The sequence below is a fragment of the Peromyscus leucopus genome, chromosome 5 (genome assembly GCF_004664715.2).
Source record: "Peromyscus leucopus breed LL Stock chromosome 5, UCI_PerLeu_2.1, whole genome shotgun sequence".
NCBI classification, from domain to species: Eukaryota; Metazoa; Chordata; class Mammalia; order Rodentia; family Cricetidae; genus Peromyscus; species Peromyscus leucopus.
The window spans coordinates 39,635,022-39,657,288 of record NC_051067.1 but is presented as its reverse complement, the minus strand read 5'-3'; the positions used below and the strand labels follow the sequence as shown (position 1 = coordinate 39,657,288).

At 43.8% G+C, this 22,267-nt stretch overlaps 1 protein-coding gene across 1 annotated transcript; it reads right to left on the bottom strand.

The window, feature by feature from the left end:
• Hfe (homeostatic iron regulator) lies at nt 1-8,157 on the bottom strand. The gene is made up of 6 exons (XM_028879850.2): nt 7,893-8,157; nt 5,317-5,580; nt 4,816-5,115; nt 3,263-3,538; nt 3,031-3,144; nt 1-1,649 (listed from the first exon to the last, which is right to left on the bottom strand). Exons 1-6 carry the CDS (start codon nt 7,963-7,965, stop codon nt 1,609-1,611), a joined length of 1,068 nt encoding a protein of 355 aa, XP_028735683.1. The 5' UTR covers nt 7,966-8,157; the 3' UTR covers nt 1-1,608.
• Between the last annotated feature and the right edge of the window lie 14,110 nt (nt 8,158-22,267).

The window sequence follows — 22,267 nt, the reverse complement described above, 5'->3', positions numbered from 1 at the left end:
TTTTTTTTTCTACCTAACTTTCACAAACAGAAAATAAGGGCCAAAACAGAAAGAAAAAAAGACTTGCGGTCCCAGCTCAAATGTTGGTCTGAGACCTTTGGTCTTTAAGATGGAATTTATAGCAGAGTCATATAGCATGCAAACATGTGCATTGGGGAAAGTGAACCATGCCACCTGCATGGAGACATGTGCCCACACACGTGTACTTACACCAGTGCACGTATATGAACACACAAATGAAGACAGATACATGTACTTACACAAACAAGATACACACACAGGCTTGGTCTTTTCTGCAGTCTAGCACTAAGTTGTCTGGTTAGATGACATTTTTTGTTTTAATGTGCACAGCTAGGAATGAGCAGTGGGACCCCGTCAACTCCCAGCATTCTCCAGGCCACCTGCCAGCTCCCATTTTAATTCCTTAGGATGAAACAGACTGGCAGATTATTATTGGCTGCCATGACAGTTACCTGAAGGTACTGACTCCAGAGGCATCAGCTTTAAGGACACCAGACAGGTCAGCTAAACTTTTTAAGTGAACTAAAAGACAGATGCCAGAGGAACAGGAGATTGAAAGGAGTCCTGGTAGCTGAGGGTTGGAGAATGTTGGCAGCCATTTCTCATCATGTGGGTCAAACTCAGGCTGCAACAAAGAGCAAGAATGACACTCTCCCAGCTGTCTGTCTGTCTGTCTGTCTGGAGAACTGTGAGATACTGTATTCTTCACTTTCTGCAACTAAAGAAAGAGGATGTTGGTGCAACTAATCATTTTCACTTCACAAAAACATTAGGACTTCCAAGCCGTGGTTTGTGTTTAGCAAGTGATCAGAGCAGAGTATGATATTGAGCACTTCTTCACAAGTGCAAGCCATACTTTATTATAATAATCATTCATAATTTCTGTGATCAGGACAAGAAGAGAGGGTTGTTCACAGGCATAATGTCACAAATGCACATGGTATTAATCTTTGAAAATCCATTCACCACCTTTGTAAATATGAACACAGCCATCATTATGCACACAGACATCTCTCTTTCTCAGAGGGTGCCCCCTCAGGTTGTACCGTGTGTAGCCTTCAGTTGTGTTGATGACCCATGTAACTCTCCAGTGTCAGAGAAGTCAGAGCTTGGTGACGGTGTAGTCACTAGATAAGAGATGGAGAGGCTCAGATGGATGGTTCCTGGATTCTCGGACATGTGTGCAAACTTCTGGCACAAGTATGTGTGTGCATCCCAGGATGAAGATTCATAGCTTCTTCCAATGTGAAATAAATCCTGTATTCCCCAAATTCAGAGAGCCTTTTTAAGAAGTAGACATATGGAGTCTTGATGCATGGAGGAAATGAAGGATGCCTCTAGAAGCAGCTGGAGATTCATGACACCAGTTCTGGAGGGAGAGGTTGCATCTGGCGCAGTCTGAGTTGTTCTGGAACTCAAAGACTTGACTGGAGGAAACATTTTAACAAAGCAAACGGAAAGCTAAGGGCCGAGTCCCTCCGGCGGTTTCTGTGTATTAGGTTCAACTCTGTCCTGGAATGGAGCAAGAGTGTTTCCTCCAAGTCTTTGGCTGAGTCTGTTCCCCTCCATGGGTCTGCAGGCTGAAGGTCATCCACACTCGGCTAAGATGTAGTCACCCATGGTTTCTTCTGGGAAGACAAGAGACCCAGGGAGAGGCATCACTGGCCAGGCATCATCTTATCCTGGCCCCTTCTACCTCCTCCACCTCTGGTCATGCTTGTCCAGGGACTCCACTGGGTGTCAGAAACGGTTCTCTCGCCACATGAACTGTTCAGTAGCTGTCTAACTGCTTTCCTTGTCGCCTCACTCACCCCTCACAACCCTTTCACAAACACAGACATTGTTCCCCTTTGCTTTTGTGACTTCGCCAGCTCTCCAGTCATCATGAGCCGGGGGTGGGGGTGGGGGTGGGGGCAATTTGTGAATGAGGTACACACCAGTCAGGGACAAGGTCCAATAATCCACTCTCTTACTCAGCATAGTTGTTCTACGTGTGTGTGTGTGTGTGTGTGTGTGTGTGTGTGTGTGTGTGTGTGCATTCTAAGAGAGTCTCACAATGCAAGCAACTCGTCAACTCCTGGCAATCCTTTTGCTGAACTTAGGGTCACAAACTACCACACCTGTTTTCCATAGTCTTTCTGGATGTAACTTGAACATTTCTTCCAGTGACATCCCAAGTCATTTCATTCTCAGGGGTCTTCTTTAGCTGAACTTACTTGTCATAAATTCCATTCCACACTAGATTTAGGTTCTGAGACTCGTCCAGTGGCTTTCTCAACCTCAACTCCCTGACTCTACCTTAAATAACACCTGCAAAATAATGAGTGCCTAGAAGGTATTTCCTGAATGAGGAACTATGGTGATATTTTATTTGTACTTAAATGTGATTGAATGTTAATAAATAAAGTTGCCTGGGGGTCAGAGCTAATAGCAAGCCATAGCAGAAGCTGGGTGGCGGTGGTGTTGCACACCTTTAATCCCAGCTCTTGGGAGGCAGAGCTAGGCGGATCTCTGTGTGTTCAAGGATACAGCCAGCATGGAGACACACGCCTTTAATCTCAATACCAACCATAGAAGACCTGGAGGTCTGTACAGACAGGCAGTGAGGAGGAGGTCATGTGGTTGGGTTTACAATCAATGAGAAGGCAAAACAGAAAGCCAATAAAAAGACAGACATACAGGAAGTAGGTCTCTTGTGGAGAGGAAGGACAGCAGTGTCAGTGAAGGGTAAGAAAGGGTTTTTAGCTCTTAGCTATTTCTCTGACCTCTTGGGCTTTCAACTCTGCAGTTGGCTCTGTGTTTCTATTTTAATAAGACGGTTACATCTACAAGGAACTTCTAATCTGGGAAAAACAAAGCCCCCTGCCCTCCCCCAAATCTCCCAGAGACATCCTGGTACTCTCAAAGCAAAGAACTTGGAGAGGGCTTCCTAGAGAAGTCTTCTTTTCTGCAGGAGTACGTGTCCTGGAGGAAGAAGTACCATGGCACTTCCTCCATGTGCCTACTCACCTGAAGCCTTCCTTTTCCTTAAGATCAGGAATAAAATCCCCACAAAGAAGACGGCACAAACAGTGACCCCGCTGCTGGCTCCGATAATCATGGCCCGAGACGGCGGCAGGGGTTCTAAACCGGCAAACACAAATTCAAGCCCATGACTGCCACATCCCAGCCCGGAGCAGACCTTCCCAAGCCAAGTGATCACCTGTACAATAGAGGTCTCTGCCCGCATCCCCATCCTTACCCCAGGGGACTGTGAGGGGCTGATCCAAGCCTGGGTGCTCCACTTGGCAGGCGAACCTTGTCTCATCGCCAGGGGCCACTGCCAAGGTCACCTGGCCCTGATAGGTCCCGTCTCCACTAGGCAGCACATCCTTAGGGTTGACCTCCTTGGCATCCAGTGGCTGGTTGTCCTTCAGCCACCTCATCGTGATGTTCCGGGGGAAGAAGTTCAGAGCCTGGCACCGTAGAGAGCTCCCTGCAGAGGCCCAGTGATGAGTCACCTTCACCAAAGGAGGCACTTGAGGGAAAAGAGGAAGGAGAGGGCCTGCTTTACCCTGGGCAGGAGGACTGAAGTTTTCACTTTCCTTTGTGGGTAGGAAGAGCACACTCTTCTCAGAAAAAAAAAAAAAAACAAGCTGCCGGAGATGCCACTTGGTGTCCTGAAAATGACTTCAGAATTTGGTGCTAATGAAGTGCCACACGGAGAACAGTCACTTCAGCCTGCTGCCCTGTTTAACATCTGCCGCCCAGGCCCTCTGAGCAGGCAGGCGACATTTCCCTTTCTGTGACGCACATTTGACTTGAACTCTCGGTTCATCTGGTTCAGCCTACTAAGCATTCTTGTAGGAAAAGGCCTTAGTAAGCTGGGAGCCATTAGCAAGACTGCTGTAGTTCTGAGAAATAATCTTCATCACCTAAGGGATTCTGCTGCTCAGATGGGTTGCCTTATTTGGTATTTTCATCTGATAACTGACATTCCTGTATTCTTAAAGAACATAATAAGGGGCTGGAGAGATGGCTCAGTGGTTAAGAACACTAACTGTTCTTCCAAAGGACCTGGGTTCAATTCCCAACACCCACATGGCAACTCACAACTGTCTGTAGCTCCAGTTCCAGGGAACCCGACACCCATGGCAAAACATCATTGCATATATTATAAAAAAATAAATAAAATTTTAAAAAGACATAATAAACAGACACAGGATTCGTGGCTACATCAGAGGAAGAATATGATGCTTCCTTTTTAAGCCAATGCATGATGAAAGTTTTTGTAGTTCCTACCTGTGTTACACACCTCAGTATGAAGGGAGACCTCTATCCAAATGGTGGCTCACTCTGTGAAACCAAGGATTTGGGAAGCTGAGGCAGGAAAATTGCTGTGTCTGTGACTAGTCTGGCCTACACAGTGAGCTCTAGGCCAGCCTAGGCTACAGTGCCAGAGACCATATAAAGAACCACCACCACCACAAACAAACAGATAAACAACAACAAAAAGCCACAATGGCATTAGCCAGGTGTGGTTTATGATTGTAATCCTAGAACATGGAAAGCTGAGGCAGGGGGATTTCTCAGAGGTTGAGCCCAACCTAGGTTACATATTGAGTTAGTCAGTCTGGGCTACAGAGTGAGATCTTGTCTAAAGAAGAAAAAAAAAATGAAATGAGTAAAATGGAAATCTTAGGACTGAGAAAGTACTTTCTCAAAACTTGGGAGTGACTGAAACCTTGACCTGGTACCTTGGATTCCCCTCCACTCCCACTCAAGGGTGTGGGACCTGAGTAGGGTTCCTCATACCTGGCTGCCTCAGAAGCCCTCTCCCCAGCTCCAGGAGTTGTCTCAGCTGCTCGGGACAGTCCCTCTCCAGGTAGGCCTTGTTCTGCCTGGCCCGGACCTTGTGCTCGTCCCACTCCACCTTGGTGGCCCAAGCCCCTGGCTCTGCTGCTCTCCAGTCCAGTGTCTTGGGGCAGAATTCAAGGTAGTCTCGCCCATCATACCCATACTTCCAGAAGCCGCTGGTACTGTTGTCTCCATGCACCTCACAGCCCAGGATCACCTGCAGGATGTGGGACTCGGGCACCACTCCCAGTTTAGTGACTGAAAACAAAGAAGTAGGTTTTGTCTCCACTGGCCCCAAGTATTGAATGATGTGGGCAGACAACCATCTCCCTCTGCGGTGTGCCGCCCCCTTCCCAGGATCTCACACCCACAGTTGTCTACTTCAAGGCGTATCCCCAAGAGAGCAAAATAGTGCTGTGCTCTGACCGCTATATGGGGGTGACTCCCCGCTCCACATACCCTTACTGTGGTTATAGTTGTCCATGATATTCCAGAAGTCCACAATGAACATGTGATCCCACCCTTTCAGGCTCTGACTCAGCTGCAGCCACAGCTGGCTTGAGGTCTGACCCAAGATCCATGGGGCCCGGGGCTCAGCACGGCGACTCTCATGATTGTAGGACACGAAGAGTTGGTCGTCCACGTAGCCCATAGCCTCAAACAAAGGCAGCCCAAGGTCTGGCTGTGAGGTACCCATGAAGAGGTAGTACAGAGAATGTGACCCTGGGGAAGTCAGCAGGCATTCAGAATGGGCGGCAAGTGGGATCTGGAGTTAGATTCCACAGCCCTGGGTCATCCCACTCTCAGGTGAGTGAGCCCTCCCTGCGGAGTGACAGTCTTCTTCCTAGGACAACCCTGTCTGCTCGGGCCTTGTGCTCTTACTCTGCCCATCTTCTTGATGCTCCCTACTTGAGGAGATGGGTTACCTTGAAACCCAGACTCCGGAAAGCCTTTGGGTTTCTCCAGCTGTGGGGGCCAAGCTAAGGAGTTGCTGCTCAATTTGTTAAGTTGAAAGCCCTAAGGGGTTGGAGGTGGTGGATTTTCTCTACTTCCCTCTCTGAACATTTTCCTGTGTAGCTGTTGGCTGAGAAATGCTGCTGACAGAGAACTCAGGACACCGGTCAGCAAACGGAAGGGGTTCCCGGAAAGGGGGCTGACAGGAGCTCTCACCACTGGGCTTTCCCAAGTTTCCCTCAGGTCCAGAAGAGGGTTGCCCAGGTGTGTAACCTTAGTGCGTAGAATGGCACCGGGCATGGGGTCGGCACTTCACAAATGCTTGTTGGCCTGGAGTTGGTGGCTCACTCACACTTCTAATCCTAATACTCCGGAGACTGAGGCGGGAGGACTGTCTCAGGTTTGAGGCCAGGTGTGCATAGGTGAGTTCCAGGCCACCCTGAGCTACATGGGGAGACAAACCCCCACCCCTGGGGGCGGGGGTTCTGGAAATAAAGCAAGATCAGATTTAAGATTATGTTTTTTTTTTTTCAACCTGAGGAAAGACCTAAGCTGAGAGCCAGTTAACTAGCAATAACTGCTGCTTCCCAGCGCATAAGTAGTCGAAAAGGATCACAGATCCACATGTTATTTAAGTGTATTAAGCAGCACTTTGGCATTCTTTAGAAAAAACCTGTTAATCCGTTGTTAATTTGCAAGTCAACAAAACCCAGCTGAACAAGGGCCTCTAGAACAATGGTTCTCAATCTGTGGGTGGAGACCCCTTGGGGACTAAGGATCCTTCCGCAGGGGTCTGATATCAGATTTTCTCCACATCTGATATTACGTGCTGACTCACAGCAGTAGCAAAATTACAGTTATGAAGCAGCAATGAAAATAATTTTATGGTTTGGGTCACCACAACCTAAGGAACTGTATTCAAGGGTCGCAGCGTTAGGGAGGTGGAGAACCGGGGTCGGGAAGCAGGTGTCCAGAAGGGAACTCTGGCAAAGGGCATTTACCTCTCACCCACAGTGAGGGGAAGGGTGGGGAAGCCTGGCACTCAGCCTGCTTCCTGTGTCTTCAGACTCCTCCTGGACTCTCTTAACCTTCCTTACCTGCTTCCAAGGCTTAAGGCACAAAGATAAATAACATTGTCTCAAACCTGACATTTCCTTGGATTACAGGAATATCAAAGCCTCAGGACAGGAGTCCCCACCCCACCCCACCCCACCTGCGCGAGGGTAATTATCTGAGGTCAAGGCAGCACACTGAGGCAGGAGAAATTGTTAGGTAGCACCTAACAAGAAACAACTTATTGCAGGATCCAAGGCTGTCTACAGGGATATTTTGCTTTCTGTTTAAACCTAAATGTCATGTAAGGACCCTGAAGATGGACTCATGCTCTGGGCCACCTGATCTCCCCAATATAGCCACATTGAATAGATCTGTTTCGTCATTACTGGACTTCTTAATTGGCACATTGTTGCCAACAGCAAGGGCTGCCAGAGTCCCGGCTTCTTCCCTAAAATCTTTGTTTACACTATTACACCCATTTGTAATAAAAACAACGTTTCTAGATGAAAGCACAATTTCCAAGAGAGAGGAAATGTCCGTGCCTCCCGCTCCAAGTGACCTTCACCTCTTCTCACCAAAAAGTAATACAGTGGGGTGCAACCCAGCACCTCTGGCGCTCACAGGGCAGTCTCTCCCGGACCCCGAAGAGAAAATGCCAAAGGGCGACTTCCGTGGCTCTTAGTGAGAAATTTCAGATCCTGGGTGAGTAGGGGAGGTAGGACAGCACAGCTAACAATAAATGCAACTTAACAGAGATCTGAGACTGAGACCCCAGCTCAGCTACATCAACGTGGCTCCTCACACCATGGCTTAGACTGGTGACACCCAGCCAGAGCAGGCGAGGAATGTGCCCTGGACAGGTAGCTGTGTGGCAGATGTCCCCTGGGGGGGGGCTGCATGTGAACAGCTGGAAGGGGGACCGCGGAGGGAGGCGTTGGCACTCTGAAGTGACAAGCTCCGGACGCCAGGAAAGCCACTTTCGTTTTGGCTTTCGAAACACCCCCACTTTCCCCTCCCGCACTCACGCAGCGACCGAGCCTGCGGGGCCAAGGACCACAGCAGCAGCAGTAGCACAGGGAGCCCAGCTGACAGGCCCATGTCCCCAGCCTGGTACGCCTGTCTTCACTAGGATCTGGAAACGTGGAGGCTCCCAGAAGTCACCCTGGAGCCATTGCTGAGGCTCGGAACCTCTCAGACAAAACTTCCTGGCAAGCGAAATCCCTTTCCGGGCCATTGGTGGAAAGAAACAAGTCCTAAATCTCAGTGGTTCAAGTCTGTGACCCCAGCATTCACGAGGCTGAGGCAGAGGGATTGCCGTGAGTTCAAGTCCAGCCTGGACTACATAGTGAATTACAGCCCAGCTTGGGCTGCAGAGTGACTGTTTAAAAAAAAAAAAAAAAAAAAAAAAAGCTGAAATTAAAAAGCAAAAGAGAGTATCCAGAACTTGGACTCTTATCCTGAAGCTAACGGTGCTTGCTTGTGAAACACTCAGTGGCCCAGCAGCCCCATCGGCAGGTCCCCAACCCCCACCCCGTAAATCACTGTGAATGTTGTTGAGAAAACTTATTTCACAAATGTGAGATCTGTATACTCAACATTTCCACACTCAATATATAAATTCCGGCTTAGGCGTTTCAATCATGTTAATAATTTTAATGCATATTTATTCAAAGCCTTAAAGGACCTAACAAATTTAGCAAGTGGTACCTTTCTAGGAAGCCAATTTCGGCAATTAGAGAAGAAAATCAAATTAGGAAATGAAGAGCTCTTAACTGAATGTGGATAGTTGAAAAAAGGGTTGAGAAAATGGGTACCTAGGGTTTGGTTCTCCTCTGCTGCCGCCGCCGCCTCCTCCGACTCCTCCTTCATCAGAAAATTAAAAAAAAATCATACTTATTGTAATGTGATTCATGTGTCTAATATGTAGAAGTCAGTGGGTTTTGGTATATTTGATGAAGTTAGCAGCCATTACCAATCAATTTTAGAATATTTAGATTTTATAAGTCAATTTTAGCTATCACCTCTCAAATTCCTACATACTCTCTGCCCCTCCCCCAGCTGAACAATCACTCATCTCTTTCCTTTGATTCTGACACGCCCTACAAACAGAATCTGCACTTCCATAGCTGTTGTCTGTGTGTGTGTGTGTGTGTGTGTGTGTGTGTGTGTGTGTAAGAGAGAAAGAGACAGAAAGACAGAAGAGAGAGACTTCCATGGTTTAGCCTAATGTTATCATACATGCTTGTCCTGATTGATCTTATTCTCTAGTAAGAATTCATCACTCCACATTTTATGCACTCCTCAGCTTGTGCACTGATGAGGTGTTTCCATTTTCCACTTTGGGAATGACACTGTCATGAACATCGGAATATATTTTAACGTTCCCTTAAGATCTCATTGCTCTTACATATGTACAGAGAGCAGAGGTTGCGTAGTAACTATTACAGACCTTTTAACGAACCGCTGGGCTGGTTTCCAGCAGCTGTAGACCTCATTTCTCCTTCTCACCAGCAGAGTCTAAGAGCTCTGATTACAGTACATCCCTGACTCTCCATCTTTATAATCTAACCCACTGTGTAGGAAATGGCACCTCAGGACCTGCGTTTTCCTTTCCTTGATAACCAGTGATACAGAACATCATTTTACCTGTTTATTGCCAATTTGGAAATCTTTGGGGAAATGTCCTTTCAGATCCTTACTCAGTTTTTGGGGGGTGGGGTGGGGTGGGGTGGGTCTGGTTTATTTGTTGCTTGTATCATCAAAGGGTGTTTCTCAATATTATTTCTAACAAATAATATTGTAACAACAACAACAACAAAAAAGCCCAGGGAGATTCCTAGCCCTCAGAACGTGTCACTGTGTCCTGTAAAATTACTTTCTAGCTTGTCTGAATTTTTATTACGGCGAGGATTTGCATCCCTTGTGATGCTGTGATGGACATCTATCTAGCTGCTGTAAATGTTTGTGCATTTTGTTCTTAAGATCCTACAGCACCTTAGTACCTCAAGGAAACAAACAAGTTCTGGCAAGGTTACATCGGCAACAGACATATATCCCGTGGGAAAAATACTTGTTATCAGTTACCTGTTAAAATCCTCTGAGAAATAACCACTGGAGGTCCTGTGAATACTCCCAGCCTGTCTCCACACATAGAAGTATTTACATTAACTTCCTTCATGGATACACATATACCTAACATCCCACTCTCTACTCATGTATGTACTAAATGCTCTAACTTCCCAACCCACAAATATACACCCACAAATATACACCAGCAGGAGGAAAGGAGGGAAATGAGACAAAGTTACAAAAACCTACCTGTTGCATAATCTGAAATGTCAAAACCCATAGTGTAAAATAGAGATGAACAAAAGTTTTTTAAATTCATATGTATTTGTGTGTTTATTTATTGTATGTGAGTTATGTATGTGGGCATTTGGGCACACTTGTGGAAATCAAAGGACAACTTGCTGGCTTCAGTTCTCTTCTTCCATTATGTGTGTCCCAGAGATCAAACTCTGTAAGCAGAATTTTCTGTCTCACAAGCCGCTCCCAAGTAACCACACAGAAGCTGAATATTAATTATAAGTGCTCAGCCAATAGCTCAGGCTTGTTATTAGCTAACTCTTACATTTAAATTAACCCATATTTCTTATCTATGCTTTGCCACATGGCTCATGGCTTGCTACCTCATTTTGTCCACATCCTGCTTCCTCTGCATCTGGCCCCTGACTCCCAATTCCACCCTTCTTCCTCCCAGCATTCTCAGTTTGGCTCTCCTATCAAACCTTATCCTGTTCAGCTTTTGGACACTCAGCTTCTTTATTAAACCAATCACAGTGACATGTATTCACATAGTGTAAAGGGATATTCCACATTTCCCCCTCTTTGTCTAATTAAAAGAGAAGGTTTTAATATTAACATTAAAATTATACCAGAAATACATAGACAAAAAAACTCCTATCAAGTAAGAATTACAGTAACAATCTCTAGTCCATTTGTATTTGGCAAAATTTGGTATAAAGTTTTATACCTAATTTATCTTTTACTATAACAAAGGAAAATTAGTCAACTCCATCAAAGAACCCAGAAACAAGAAATGTTGCCTAATGACAAGGACAGCTCGCCGCCTGGACAGTCACCCAAAGTTCTTCTGTAACACCGGGGCATCCATTTTTGGCCTATAGGTCTAGTATATCTGACAGACTTTTCTGAGAAGCAGAGAATTTTGAAGGACTGTCCTACCTCATGTTGGCAAACGTTGGCAGTTGCTTTCTTTTGTGTCCTACTGGTCCAATTTGGACAGCATACTGTCAGCAACTGAGGCAAGTGCTGTGGAATGATCCTCTTGTACACAACATAAAGATCTGTCACATTGCTCTGAAATCCAGAACATAGAGATCATCTCACCTCTGTTACCACTGCAGTACTCTGAGATATATGTAAACAATAGAACCAACCCTACTAGTTACAGCAATTCAAAAAAACAAACAAAACAGCGCCACAAAAAAGAAAAATCTGTCACTGAAATCGGTTTAATAAAATGCTGATTGGCTGGCAGCCAGGCAAGAAGTATAGATAAGGCGACCATACTAAGGATGCTGGGAAGAGGAACGGTGGAGTCAGGAGAGTCGCAAGGAGACACAGAGGGAAGCAAGATGGGCGTGCTGTACTGAGAAAAGCTACTTAGCTTAATCGCAAAGCATAGATAAGAAATACGGATTAATTTAAATGTAAGAGTTAGCTAGCAACAAGCCTGAGTGATTGACTGAGCATTTATAATTAATATTAAGCCTCAATGTGTTTATTTCAGAGTGGCAAAGGATAGGAAAACTACACCCACAAAATGCTATCCAGGGTCCAGTCCACATAAAGCCTGAGAAAGCTTTGAAAAAGGTTCTAAATGCACAGAAACAGAGACGAACACAGCTTCCTAGTCTCCTGTCTCTCATGCTGACTGCAGCACACAGATGTACTCCTAGCAGCTGACAGTGTACCTTGGGCTAAGCTGCATGGCAGGTTCCTGCAGCCTCTCACACAGGCATCGGCACAGAGAGGCATCTCTCAGGCACTGCCTGTGGGTTTGAGCTGCCAGAGCAAGCTCTACCAGCATGCTGCATGATGGGTTTGGGGTTTTTGTACACACAGACAGAAAAGGTTACAAATAAGCAGTAAAGAAAGATCCAGATGGGGGGAGGGCTCTAAATGGGAAGCATTGTGTTTTAAAAATAAACGTAGGCTTAGGAGAAAAAAGAAAAATGGTAGAGAAATTCCTTAAAAAAGGAATAGAGTAATAAAAATATTACTCTATTACATGTAAAAAGGGGAAATACACAGAGAGTCTGGATCCTGTATGTTATTGTGTTGTCTTCAAATTTTTTGACTGTTAAGAGACACTTGATTATGAAAACTGCTAGATTCACCCAATCTATATATTTTTAAAATATCTTGACTTTAAAATTTAAGTGAAAAGTGTGTTGCTTTAGTGGAGAGATTGTGCATTTGTTTCCACAGGAACTGAGAGTCTATGGATTCATTCTGGGTTAAGGAAAATCAGGTTTGACTGAGGAAGGCCCTGAAAAATGTGACTACAAACATAAAGAAATAAGCTTAGTAAAACTCCAAGACACATGATACATATTTTATCTGCTCAAACATAAAACAAAAAATTATCTTTGGCTGACTTATGTGAAATACACAGACTGTACTTGTATTAATGCAGATATGTATGCTACCTTTAAAAGTTTATGTGTTTTCAGAGCAAGGAGACCAGACACCAATAAAAACAGGTGGTCTAGGTGATCTGGCATTTCGATGTCTCTATTACCATCTCCTCAAAATTCTGCATCTAGAACAACTTCAAGGCTGCTGACTGAAATGATCCAGCCTCACAGAATACTCCAATCAGGACTTGACCATAATCCTATATTTTCTCAGGGTCCCCAATTATTACCAGTGCTCCAATTAGCAGAAAGTAGTTTAGAGAACTATGCCCACACTTCCAAAATATGGGTTACAGGTACCTATTAATATTTAAAGGAGATTGGTTACAAGTTATTGTTGGTAATGATCAGGAAGAAAGATGAATAAAAGAGATCAGATTCAGGGATCTCATTCTAAAAAGAAAAGGGGTAATAAAGAAATGATAGGATAAAAGGGCAGATTATTGAATCTACTTTTATCTAAAAAACAGCTATTAATCTCAAAATATTTTACATTGGTATGGAATTTTGTATATCAATAAAAATTTAAAGTTAATTTTGTTATACTATATGTTTCTACTCTTATTTGTGTTATTGTGTTTATACGGTTCATTTAAAATGCAATGTATAATTAAAAATACAGATTAACAGTTAGTTATCTATTATGGTGATATTTTATTTTGTACTAAAATGTTATTTGTATGTTAATAAATAAAGTTGTCTGGGGGTCAGAGCTATTAGCAAGCCATAGGAAAGCTGGGCGGTGGTGGTGCATGCCTTTAATCCCAGCACTTGGGAGGCAGAGCTAGGTAGATCTCTGTGTGTTCAGGGATACAGCCAGCATTAGAGACACATGCCTTTAATCTCAACACCAACCACAGAAGACCTGGAGGTCTGTACAGACAGGCAGTGATGAGGGGGTCATGTGGTTTGGTTTACAACCAATGAGAGGGCAGAACGGAAAGTCTTTATAAAGACTTTAACACAGGAAGTAGCTCTCTTTCAGAGAGGTAGGACCACCGCAGGAGGAAGGGTAAGGTCTTAGTGCTTAGCTCTGACCTCTTGGCTTTCTTCTTTGCATTGGTTCTGTGTTTCTTATTTAATAAGATGGTTGGTTACATCTACAATCTATAATAGTCAAACTTATACTCATGTTAGTTCAAGGTTGTACACAGATATATTTAGATAGATAGATGGTCCTCAAACACTTTAAAGACCTACAGAATATGGCATTTAATATGTTTAATAACCTAAGGCTTTTCATGATAGTGAGACATGTCTGCTTCTGGCAGCACCAATGTACTTCAAAGAAGATAATGGGTATCAAAGAAACTCCACATGGAGTTTGCTGTGGGATAATGCTTTTGTACACTGGTTTAATAAAATGCTGATAGGCCAATAGCCAGGCAGGAAGTATAGGTGGGATTAGCAGACAAGGAGAATTCTGGGAAGAAGAAGGCTGAGTCAGGAGATGCCAGCCCACTGTCCAGGGAGCAGCATGTAATGGCACACAGGTAAAGCCACAGAGCATGTGGCAACATATAGATTAACAGAACTGTGCTAAGTTTAAGTGTAAGAGCTAGTCAATGGTCGGCCTGAGTTAATGGCTGAGCAGTTTTAATTAATGTAAGCCTCTGTGTGTTTACTTGGGTCTGAGCATCTGAGTACCAGGTGGGACACAGGAAAAATTTCAGCTACAGGAGTTTGTTTTCTTTATGGCAAAAGCTAGCCATATAAAAACTGCTCTTGCCTCAAATGATGACAGATACTGTCCAAACTGGACCAGCAGGATGCAAAAAAAGGTGACTGCCAACATTTGCCAAGACAAGGTAGGACAGTCATTCAAAATTCCCTACTTCTCAGAAAAGTCTATCAGATATACTAGGCCTATGAGCCAAAGATGGATGCCCCAGTGTTACAGAAGAACTTTGGGTGGCTGTCCAGGCAGCATGAGGTCCCTGTCATTTGGTAACATTTCACCCTTCTGGCATCTTTGATGGAGTTGAAGACTAGATATTTATAATTATAGTTTTCATTAGTTATGATAAAAAGGTAAATTAGATGTAAAACTTTAGACTCACAAAGATAAGATTAAATAATAGAGTATTTTCTTTAATTTTGCCAAATACAAACAGATTGGATATTGTAACCATCATTCTTACTTAGTAACTGTTTTTGTTCTGTATGATTTTACTATGTTGAAATTAAAACCTTTTTTAATTAAAAAAAGGGGGTGCTATGGAATAATCCTCTTGTACACTGTAAAGATTTATCACTTGAATTGGTTTAATAAAATGCTGATTGGCCAGTAGCCAGGCAGTAAGTATATAGGCAGAGCGACCAAACTAAGGATGTTGAGATGTAGAAGGGCAAGTCAGAGGAATCTGCAAGATGGGCATGCCATACCGAGAAAAGGTACCAAGAACAGGTAGGAAATATGGGATAGTTTAAACTTAAGAAGTAACTATTAATAAGCTTGAGCTACTGGGCGAGTATTTATAATTAATATTAAGATTCTGAACAATTATTTGGGAGTGGTCACAGCAAAAGAAAACTCCACACACAGGCAAGGGCAGTTTTTTGCCCAAATGGCTAGTTTTTGCCATAAGGAAGGCAAACTCCATCTGGAGTTTCTTTGATTCCCATTATCTTCTCTGAAGTAAACTGGTGCTACCAGGAGCAGATATGTCTTGCTGTCTTGAAAAGTCTTAGGTTATTAAACATATTGAATGCCATATTCTGTTGGCCTTTGAAGTGTTTGAAAATCATCTGTCTATCTAAATATATCTGTGTATGACCTTGAAAACATACCTAATATGACTGTAAGTTTGACTATTATAGATGACTATTAATCTATATTTCTTAATTATGCATTACATTTTAAATGAGTTGCATAAACACAATACCCCAAACAAGAGTAGAAATATACATACAATATAACAAAATCAACTTTAAATTTTTATCAATATACCAAAACCCATACCAATGTGAAATATCTAAGACTAGTTTTTTGCTTTTGTTTTTGTCCTTTTTTTGGGGGGTGTTTAAAGTACATTCAATAATCTACCCTTTTATCCTATCATTTCTATACCCCCCCTTTTATTTTCAGAGTAAGATCTCTGAGATCTAATCTCCTTTGTTTAGTTTTTATTGTTTTTTGACCATTACCAATAACAACTTGTAACTAACCCCCATTGAAAGATACCAAACATTTATAACCAATATTTTGGGAATGTGGACATTGTTCTCTAGACTACTGCCTATTGTTTGGGGGTACTGGTAACATTTCAACCCTGAGAAAATTTAGGATAATGGTTAAGTCTTGGCTGTAGTATTCATGAGGCTCACTCATCTTAGCAGCCTTGAAGCTTTTCTTGATGTTGGATCACTTGGGCCATCTATTTTTATTGTTGTCTGGTGCCTTGTTCAGAAAATACATAAACTTTTAAAGGTAACATACATGTCAGGGACAAGGGTAGAATCTCTAGTTAGTGGAAAAATACAGACCCCCCCGATAAGACAGGGAACTAGATCAGCTTACAGTCAGGTTGCCTAGCAACAGGACATTGAGTCAGAGCCCTTGACCCTCTCACCCTGTAAACATCCTATACAAACATCCTGTTAGCTTGCTCCACCTTATGCAGATAACAGCTTCTTGCTCCCCCCCACCCTGCAGGAACTATATAAACCCTTGTGGAAGGAAATAAAGTGGCACCTTGATCAGAATCTAGACTTGGTGTATTTTCCCTTGTATCTCCTGTCCCTACATTCCCTCCTTAGGGTGGTCAAGAACCCGTTGTAGCCCTGCAGGTGGGGCGCATACATATCTTTATTAGTACAAGTATAGATTGTGTATTGCACACAAGTCAGCCAAAGATGATTTTTTTTTATATTTGAGCAGGTAAAATATGCGTTATGTATTTTGTAGTTTTATTAGGTTTATTTCTTTATGTCTATAGACAGGATTCAGGAGATCATCCATGATCAAACCTGATCATCTTTAATGTTGAATGAATTCACAGCCTCTCATTTCCTGTGGAAATAAAAGTATAACCTCTTCCCCAAAGTAACATATCTTTTGACTTCCATTTTGAAGTCAAGACATTTTTAAAATATATAGGTTGGTTTAATCTACCAGCTATAATCCAGTGTCTCTTAGCAGAAAAAAAAAATTAATGATAACACAATAACTTATAGGATTATAAGATTATTATCTTCGTGTGGATATTTTTCCTTTATGTTACTTTACTCCCAATTAACCACACAGAGACTTAATATTAATTATAAATGCTCAGTCAATAGCTCAGGCTTGTTACTAGCTAACTCTTACATTTAAATTAACATATTTCTTATCTATTTTTGCCATGTGGCTCGTAGCTTATTCTCTCATTCGTTTTAGTTTTGGCAGGTGGTACTGTCTATATGCTGAATTTTACAGCCTGAATGGCATTTCCACGATGCTAAAGTCTGGGGGGCCTACTAAGGTTTGGGGTCCCATTACATTATGTATGTATATTATAATAATCATTATCTAGAAACAGAAAATAGGCTGGTTGAAAGTGGTCTTATAAAATGAATATCTACCATAAATCCTGAATAAAATACACAGATATTACTTAATAAACAATGACATTTGCCATCCAGTTTGCTCCCAGTTCCTTTGGAAACCAGTTGGAGCTGATAAAACTCTGATAAAGATTTTTATAACGTATCCCATTCCTTCCCCCATGTGATGCTTTCCGTGCTGTTCAATAAAAGAGAGAGCAAAGCCCTTAGAGCAAAACATGGACATGGGACAGATTCACAAGACCACCCTCAGGCAGGCACAGATTCAGACTTACACAAAATACAGGAAGGACGAAAGCCCCAGAGCATGCCATAGAGAGTTCCAGTCTAGCGGGGCGGTGGTGGCACAGGCCTTTAATCCCAGCACTCGGGAGGCAGAGCCAGGCAGATCTCTGTGAGTTCGAGGCCTGCCTACTCTACAGAGTGAGATCCAGGAAAGGCGCAAAGCTACACAGAGAAACCCTGCCTGGAGGGAAAAAAAGAAAAAAGAAAAAAAAAAGAGAGAGAGAATTCCAGTCTGGGCTGCTCTTGGTTAAATGACACTAATGGAAGTGCTTTGATGTCTTTATTTAATGTGACACTGGTACATTATTGGTGACTCTGAGTTTGTCATTAATGCATTCATATACCATCACTTCTGACTGATTAGACTGACTTCCTCAAAGGAAAAAAAATATGCCTGCTAAAGTCAGTGTGCATACAGCTCTGTGGGGTTGCATAAAGACTCTGGACTGAAACACATGGTGTTTAGGGTTTATCAGGAACACACTTTTGATGTATATCCACACTCACTAGCATGTTGGTTTCTGGGACCTTCCTCCTATCCCTCTGCATAGGTGAGGAATCCTAGAGTCATCTGGTCAACCAACTTTAGCTCACCTGACTCCTACCCCATATAGAAGGTAAGGAAACTACATAGCCTTCCCCAGGAAACCAGGTATATCTACCTGCTTTTCTTTGAGATGACCACGTTCACCCAACATTCATATATTCTATCCCCAATGAGCTATCGCATCTCTGGCTCTAGTCTAGGCCTTCCTTGCCTATCATCGTAGAAACAAAAGGTCTTTGAAGAATCCCTGAACTTTGCACCATAGCACACCATACTCCGAGAAGAATGGTTGTGAAACACTAAGTAGGGCAGGTACTTTCTGGAGCAGATTCTTACAGAAATGTCTTCTTAAAGTGTCCATTCCTTTATGTACAACTCTGACTTCATTCTGCAAGCTCATCATGTGGTGGTCGTTTGGATGAGAACCACTCCCTGCCCACAGTCTCAGGTATTTGAACACTTGGTCCCCTGATGATGGTACTATACGGGCAGGTGGTACAGCCTTGCTGGAGGAAGTACATTATTGAGGTGGGTTTTGAGGGTTCATAACCTCAAGCAACTTCCAGTTATCTTGTTGCTTCAAAATTGCAATCGAGGTCACCATGTGGCCATACAGGGAGAAGGAAGCTGCCTCAAACCAGGAACTTAGGCCTTGCTGCAACCAGATGGACTGACCAGAGAGTGGTCAGGGAATACTCACGCAGGAGTTAAGAGAAGCATCAAACAGCTACAAACAAGAACAGATGCCCTGGTCCCTAAAGGAAAATTCAGTTCCAAGTCCCAGGAAGCTTACCTTAGGTGATCCATAATTGAAATTGTAACATGCATTTGCTTCTGACTTTCCACTTTTCTCATCAATGGCAGACACAAAAGTAACTTACTTACTTTCTCACCTTGAATGTCTGATCAGGACGTAGGTGCCTTTTCCAAGTTGAAATATGAATCTAGTCTATTGGTTAGTGTTTAATTAAATGTCATTCATGTTCTTATTTCAAGTTCTTGTGATTTTGGTCAGGATGTGGCCAGAGTTATTAGGGTCAGAGCCTGGGCTCTGGAAGCCCTAAGAAGTGAGGCCATCACTCATCCTGGCAATTGAAAATACAAGTAGTAAACCAGGCAGTGGCAGCACACCCTGTTGATCCCAGCACTCCGGAGTCAGAGGCAGGCAGATCTCTCTGAGTTCGAGGCCAGCCTGGTCTATAGAGTGAGTTCTAGGACAGCTAGGTCTACACAGAGAAACCCTGACTCAAAAAAAACAAGAACAAACAAAAAATTCAAGTAGTAGTAGTAGTAAGAAGAAGAAGGAGGAGAGGGAGGAGGAGGGGAAGGAGGAGGGGGGAGGAGGGGGGAAGAGGAGCAGGAGATTTGTGGAGACCACATTAGAAACAAGCACAGTGATATCCCCCCTCCACTCAGCATGTCCATGGAATACTGACATAAAGTTGAATATACAGAGGGCAAGGCATTCCTGCTCAGGGTGTGATCCTGCCCTCCTTGGCTCCAGTCTCTCTGGCAAGGTGGCCTGACAACTTGTCAGCTCGTATAACATCTCTTCCTGGAAGACCAATTCCTCCTGTGGCTGGCACCGGGCTTCAACCTTTTCCCTTTCCCAGCATGAGACTCTGGGCCTATGCCAATTCCATGAGATCCATTGTCTCAATAGTCTTAGAGCAAAGAGTGGAGCCTACTGTCTCATTCCTACCATGAGGGTCATAGGTTTTCCTATGCTTCTAGGTTGATTCCGCTCTGACAGAATTTGGCCCTATCTACCACTGGATTGTGCACTATGAGCCCTATTGAGGTTGTAATGGATATGAGCTCCTCTGGCCAAAAGATGGGGGTAGAGGCAAGGTTGGAAGGCTGGTGTTGGTCCTAATGATTCCAAAATTCAGGCAGTGGCTACTTAATTTCACTCAAGGCTTCTTTCCAGATCAGGAGTAATTTTGAAAACTGCACTTAGTTGCCATCGACAAAGGTATGGTGATATACTAACTCTTCATCTTCCTCAACTCCACAATGTAGTTGAAGTTTTTCCTGTGTCCCACCTGGTCTGCAGCTGCCCAGACTCAAGCAAACACAGAGAGGCTTATATTAATTAAAACTGCCCAGCCATTAGCTCAGGCTTACTACTGACTAGCTCTTACAATTAAACTCAGGCCACTTCTGTTAATCTAGATGTTGCCATGTGCTCCATGGCTTTACCTGTGTGCCATTACATGATGCTCCCTGGACGGCAGGCTGGCATCTCCTGACTCTGCTCTTCCTCTTCCCAGCATTCCTTTAGTCTGCCCGTCCCACCTATACTTCCTGCCTGGCTACTGGCCAATCAGCGTTTTATTAAACCAGTGTACAAAAGCATTATCCCACAGCACTGCAACATGTTGTGATCAGGGATGTTGGCAGCTGCTATACCTTGGTTGGTACAGGAGTTAGTCCTGTTCCCTCATAATCCTATTTCAAAGACTTTTGTAATTCTCACCCCCTTTGAGGTCACAGCCCAGAACACCTGTAAAATACAAGGTTCTGATGTCCTAAGATGTCTTTAATCTGTTCACTGATAATAGAAAATCAATTTTGGGGGACTTTTGGGAACTCCCTCTCAGATGGGACTTCCTGATTTCTCTCAGATCTCAGATTCAACTCTTCCTCCCCTGAAAACACACATTATTTACCGTCTGGACAACTTCTGTACTCCAACCTTTTCCCTGTGACCCACTTACTCAGGGGAACGCCCATTCCCTCGAATTCCACCCCCTCCTCCTCCTCTGTATTTTTTCCACCCACTTCGGAAAATCTGGCCCTGACCTGAGTCCAGGCTCAGTCTGCAGCTTATTTCATTCCTGACATGTAGCAGAGATTCCAAAAATAGAGAGTGAAGAGCTCAGGACTTTTTGCTTATTGTTAATATTGTATTTATTACTATTTATTATATGCTCTGTGAGGGAGGAGAGAGACCTTGCAGAAATGCAAATAACAGCAACCTCAAAAAACGAGGCTTCTCTAGAGACTTTTCAGCCTCAAGCCTGTCATTCTTTGAAGTGCTGCAGGGATTGTGGGGTTCTGAACACTCGTCAGGCACACTTGGTCTTCATTTACGTCGCTTCCAACGCATACATACTGCTGGGGTCCTAGGCCAGGCAGGGGCTATATTTGGTAGAGTTCTGGCAAACCAGGCATAGTTCTTGTCCCACACAGAATATGAAAAAGGTTATAGTGTGGCAGAAGAGGGATTTCATTATCTGGCGCAGCCATATGGGGATGTGTGGCAGAACTCTTAGCCCTGCCATGGAGTTTCTGACATGTGCTTTAACTTTAAATATTGGAGAAATGGGCAAGGAAACAAGTCTTTGCCTTACTGTCGTCTCGCTGATCACTATCGCGAGTCTGGTTTTGAGGGAACTCAGAAGTTATTATTCCCACTATCAGATGACTACTTGTGTTTAGGAGAACAACTTTTGTTTTCACCATGGATGTCCTGGTCACTGTTCTATTGCTGTGAAGAGACACCATGACCAAGGCAACTCTTATAAAAGAAAACACTCAACTAGAGGGTTGCTTACAGTTTGAGAGGTTTAGTCCATTGTCATCATGATGAGCGGCATGTATGTAGGCTCTGGAGAAGTAGCTGAGAACTACATCCTGATCCACAGGCAGAGAGAGAGAGAGAGATTGGGCTTGGCATTGGCTTTTGAAATCTCAAAGTCCAACTCCAGTGACACACTTCCTCCAACAAGGCCACACCTCCTCCAACAAGGCCACACCTCCTCCAACATGGCCACACCTCCTCCAACAAGGCCACACCTCCTAATCCTCTTAATCTTTTCCAATAGTGCCACTTCCTAGGGACTAAGCATTCAGATACATGTGCCTATGAGGGGGACACTCTTATTCAAACTGCCACAGTGGGGTAAGCGATCTCATTTAGAGGAGGCACTCAGTCCCATCATGGGGGTGCTCTGTTGATGAGGCTCTCCTGCTGGGGAAGTTCACGCGCCTGCAGGGGTGAATGGACTCAGGGTTCTGGCAACGACTGGAGTGGTTTAGAGGCTGTTCCAGGGGATGGAAGAAGATCTTGGAAGAGGCATCAGTGGACAGTTTGCTGCTTATGATCTTCTTGCAAATCCGGAAAATGAAAAAAAAAATGTGTTTTTGTGTTTGTCCATGATTTGCACACCTCGAGCACTCATGTGGAAGTCTGAGGACAACCTTCCGGAGCTGATTCTCTCCTGCCCATCTGTGGGATCTGGAGATGTAAGTCACGGCCCTAGGCCTGTAAGGCAAGTTTCGATACCCACTGAGC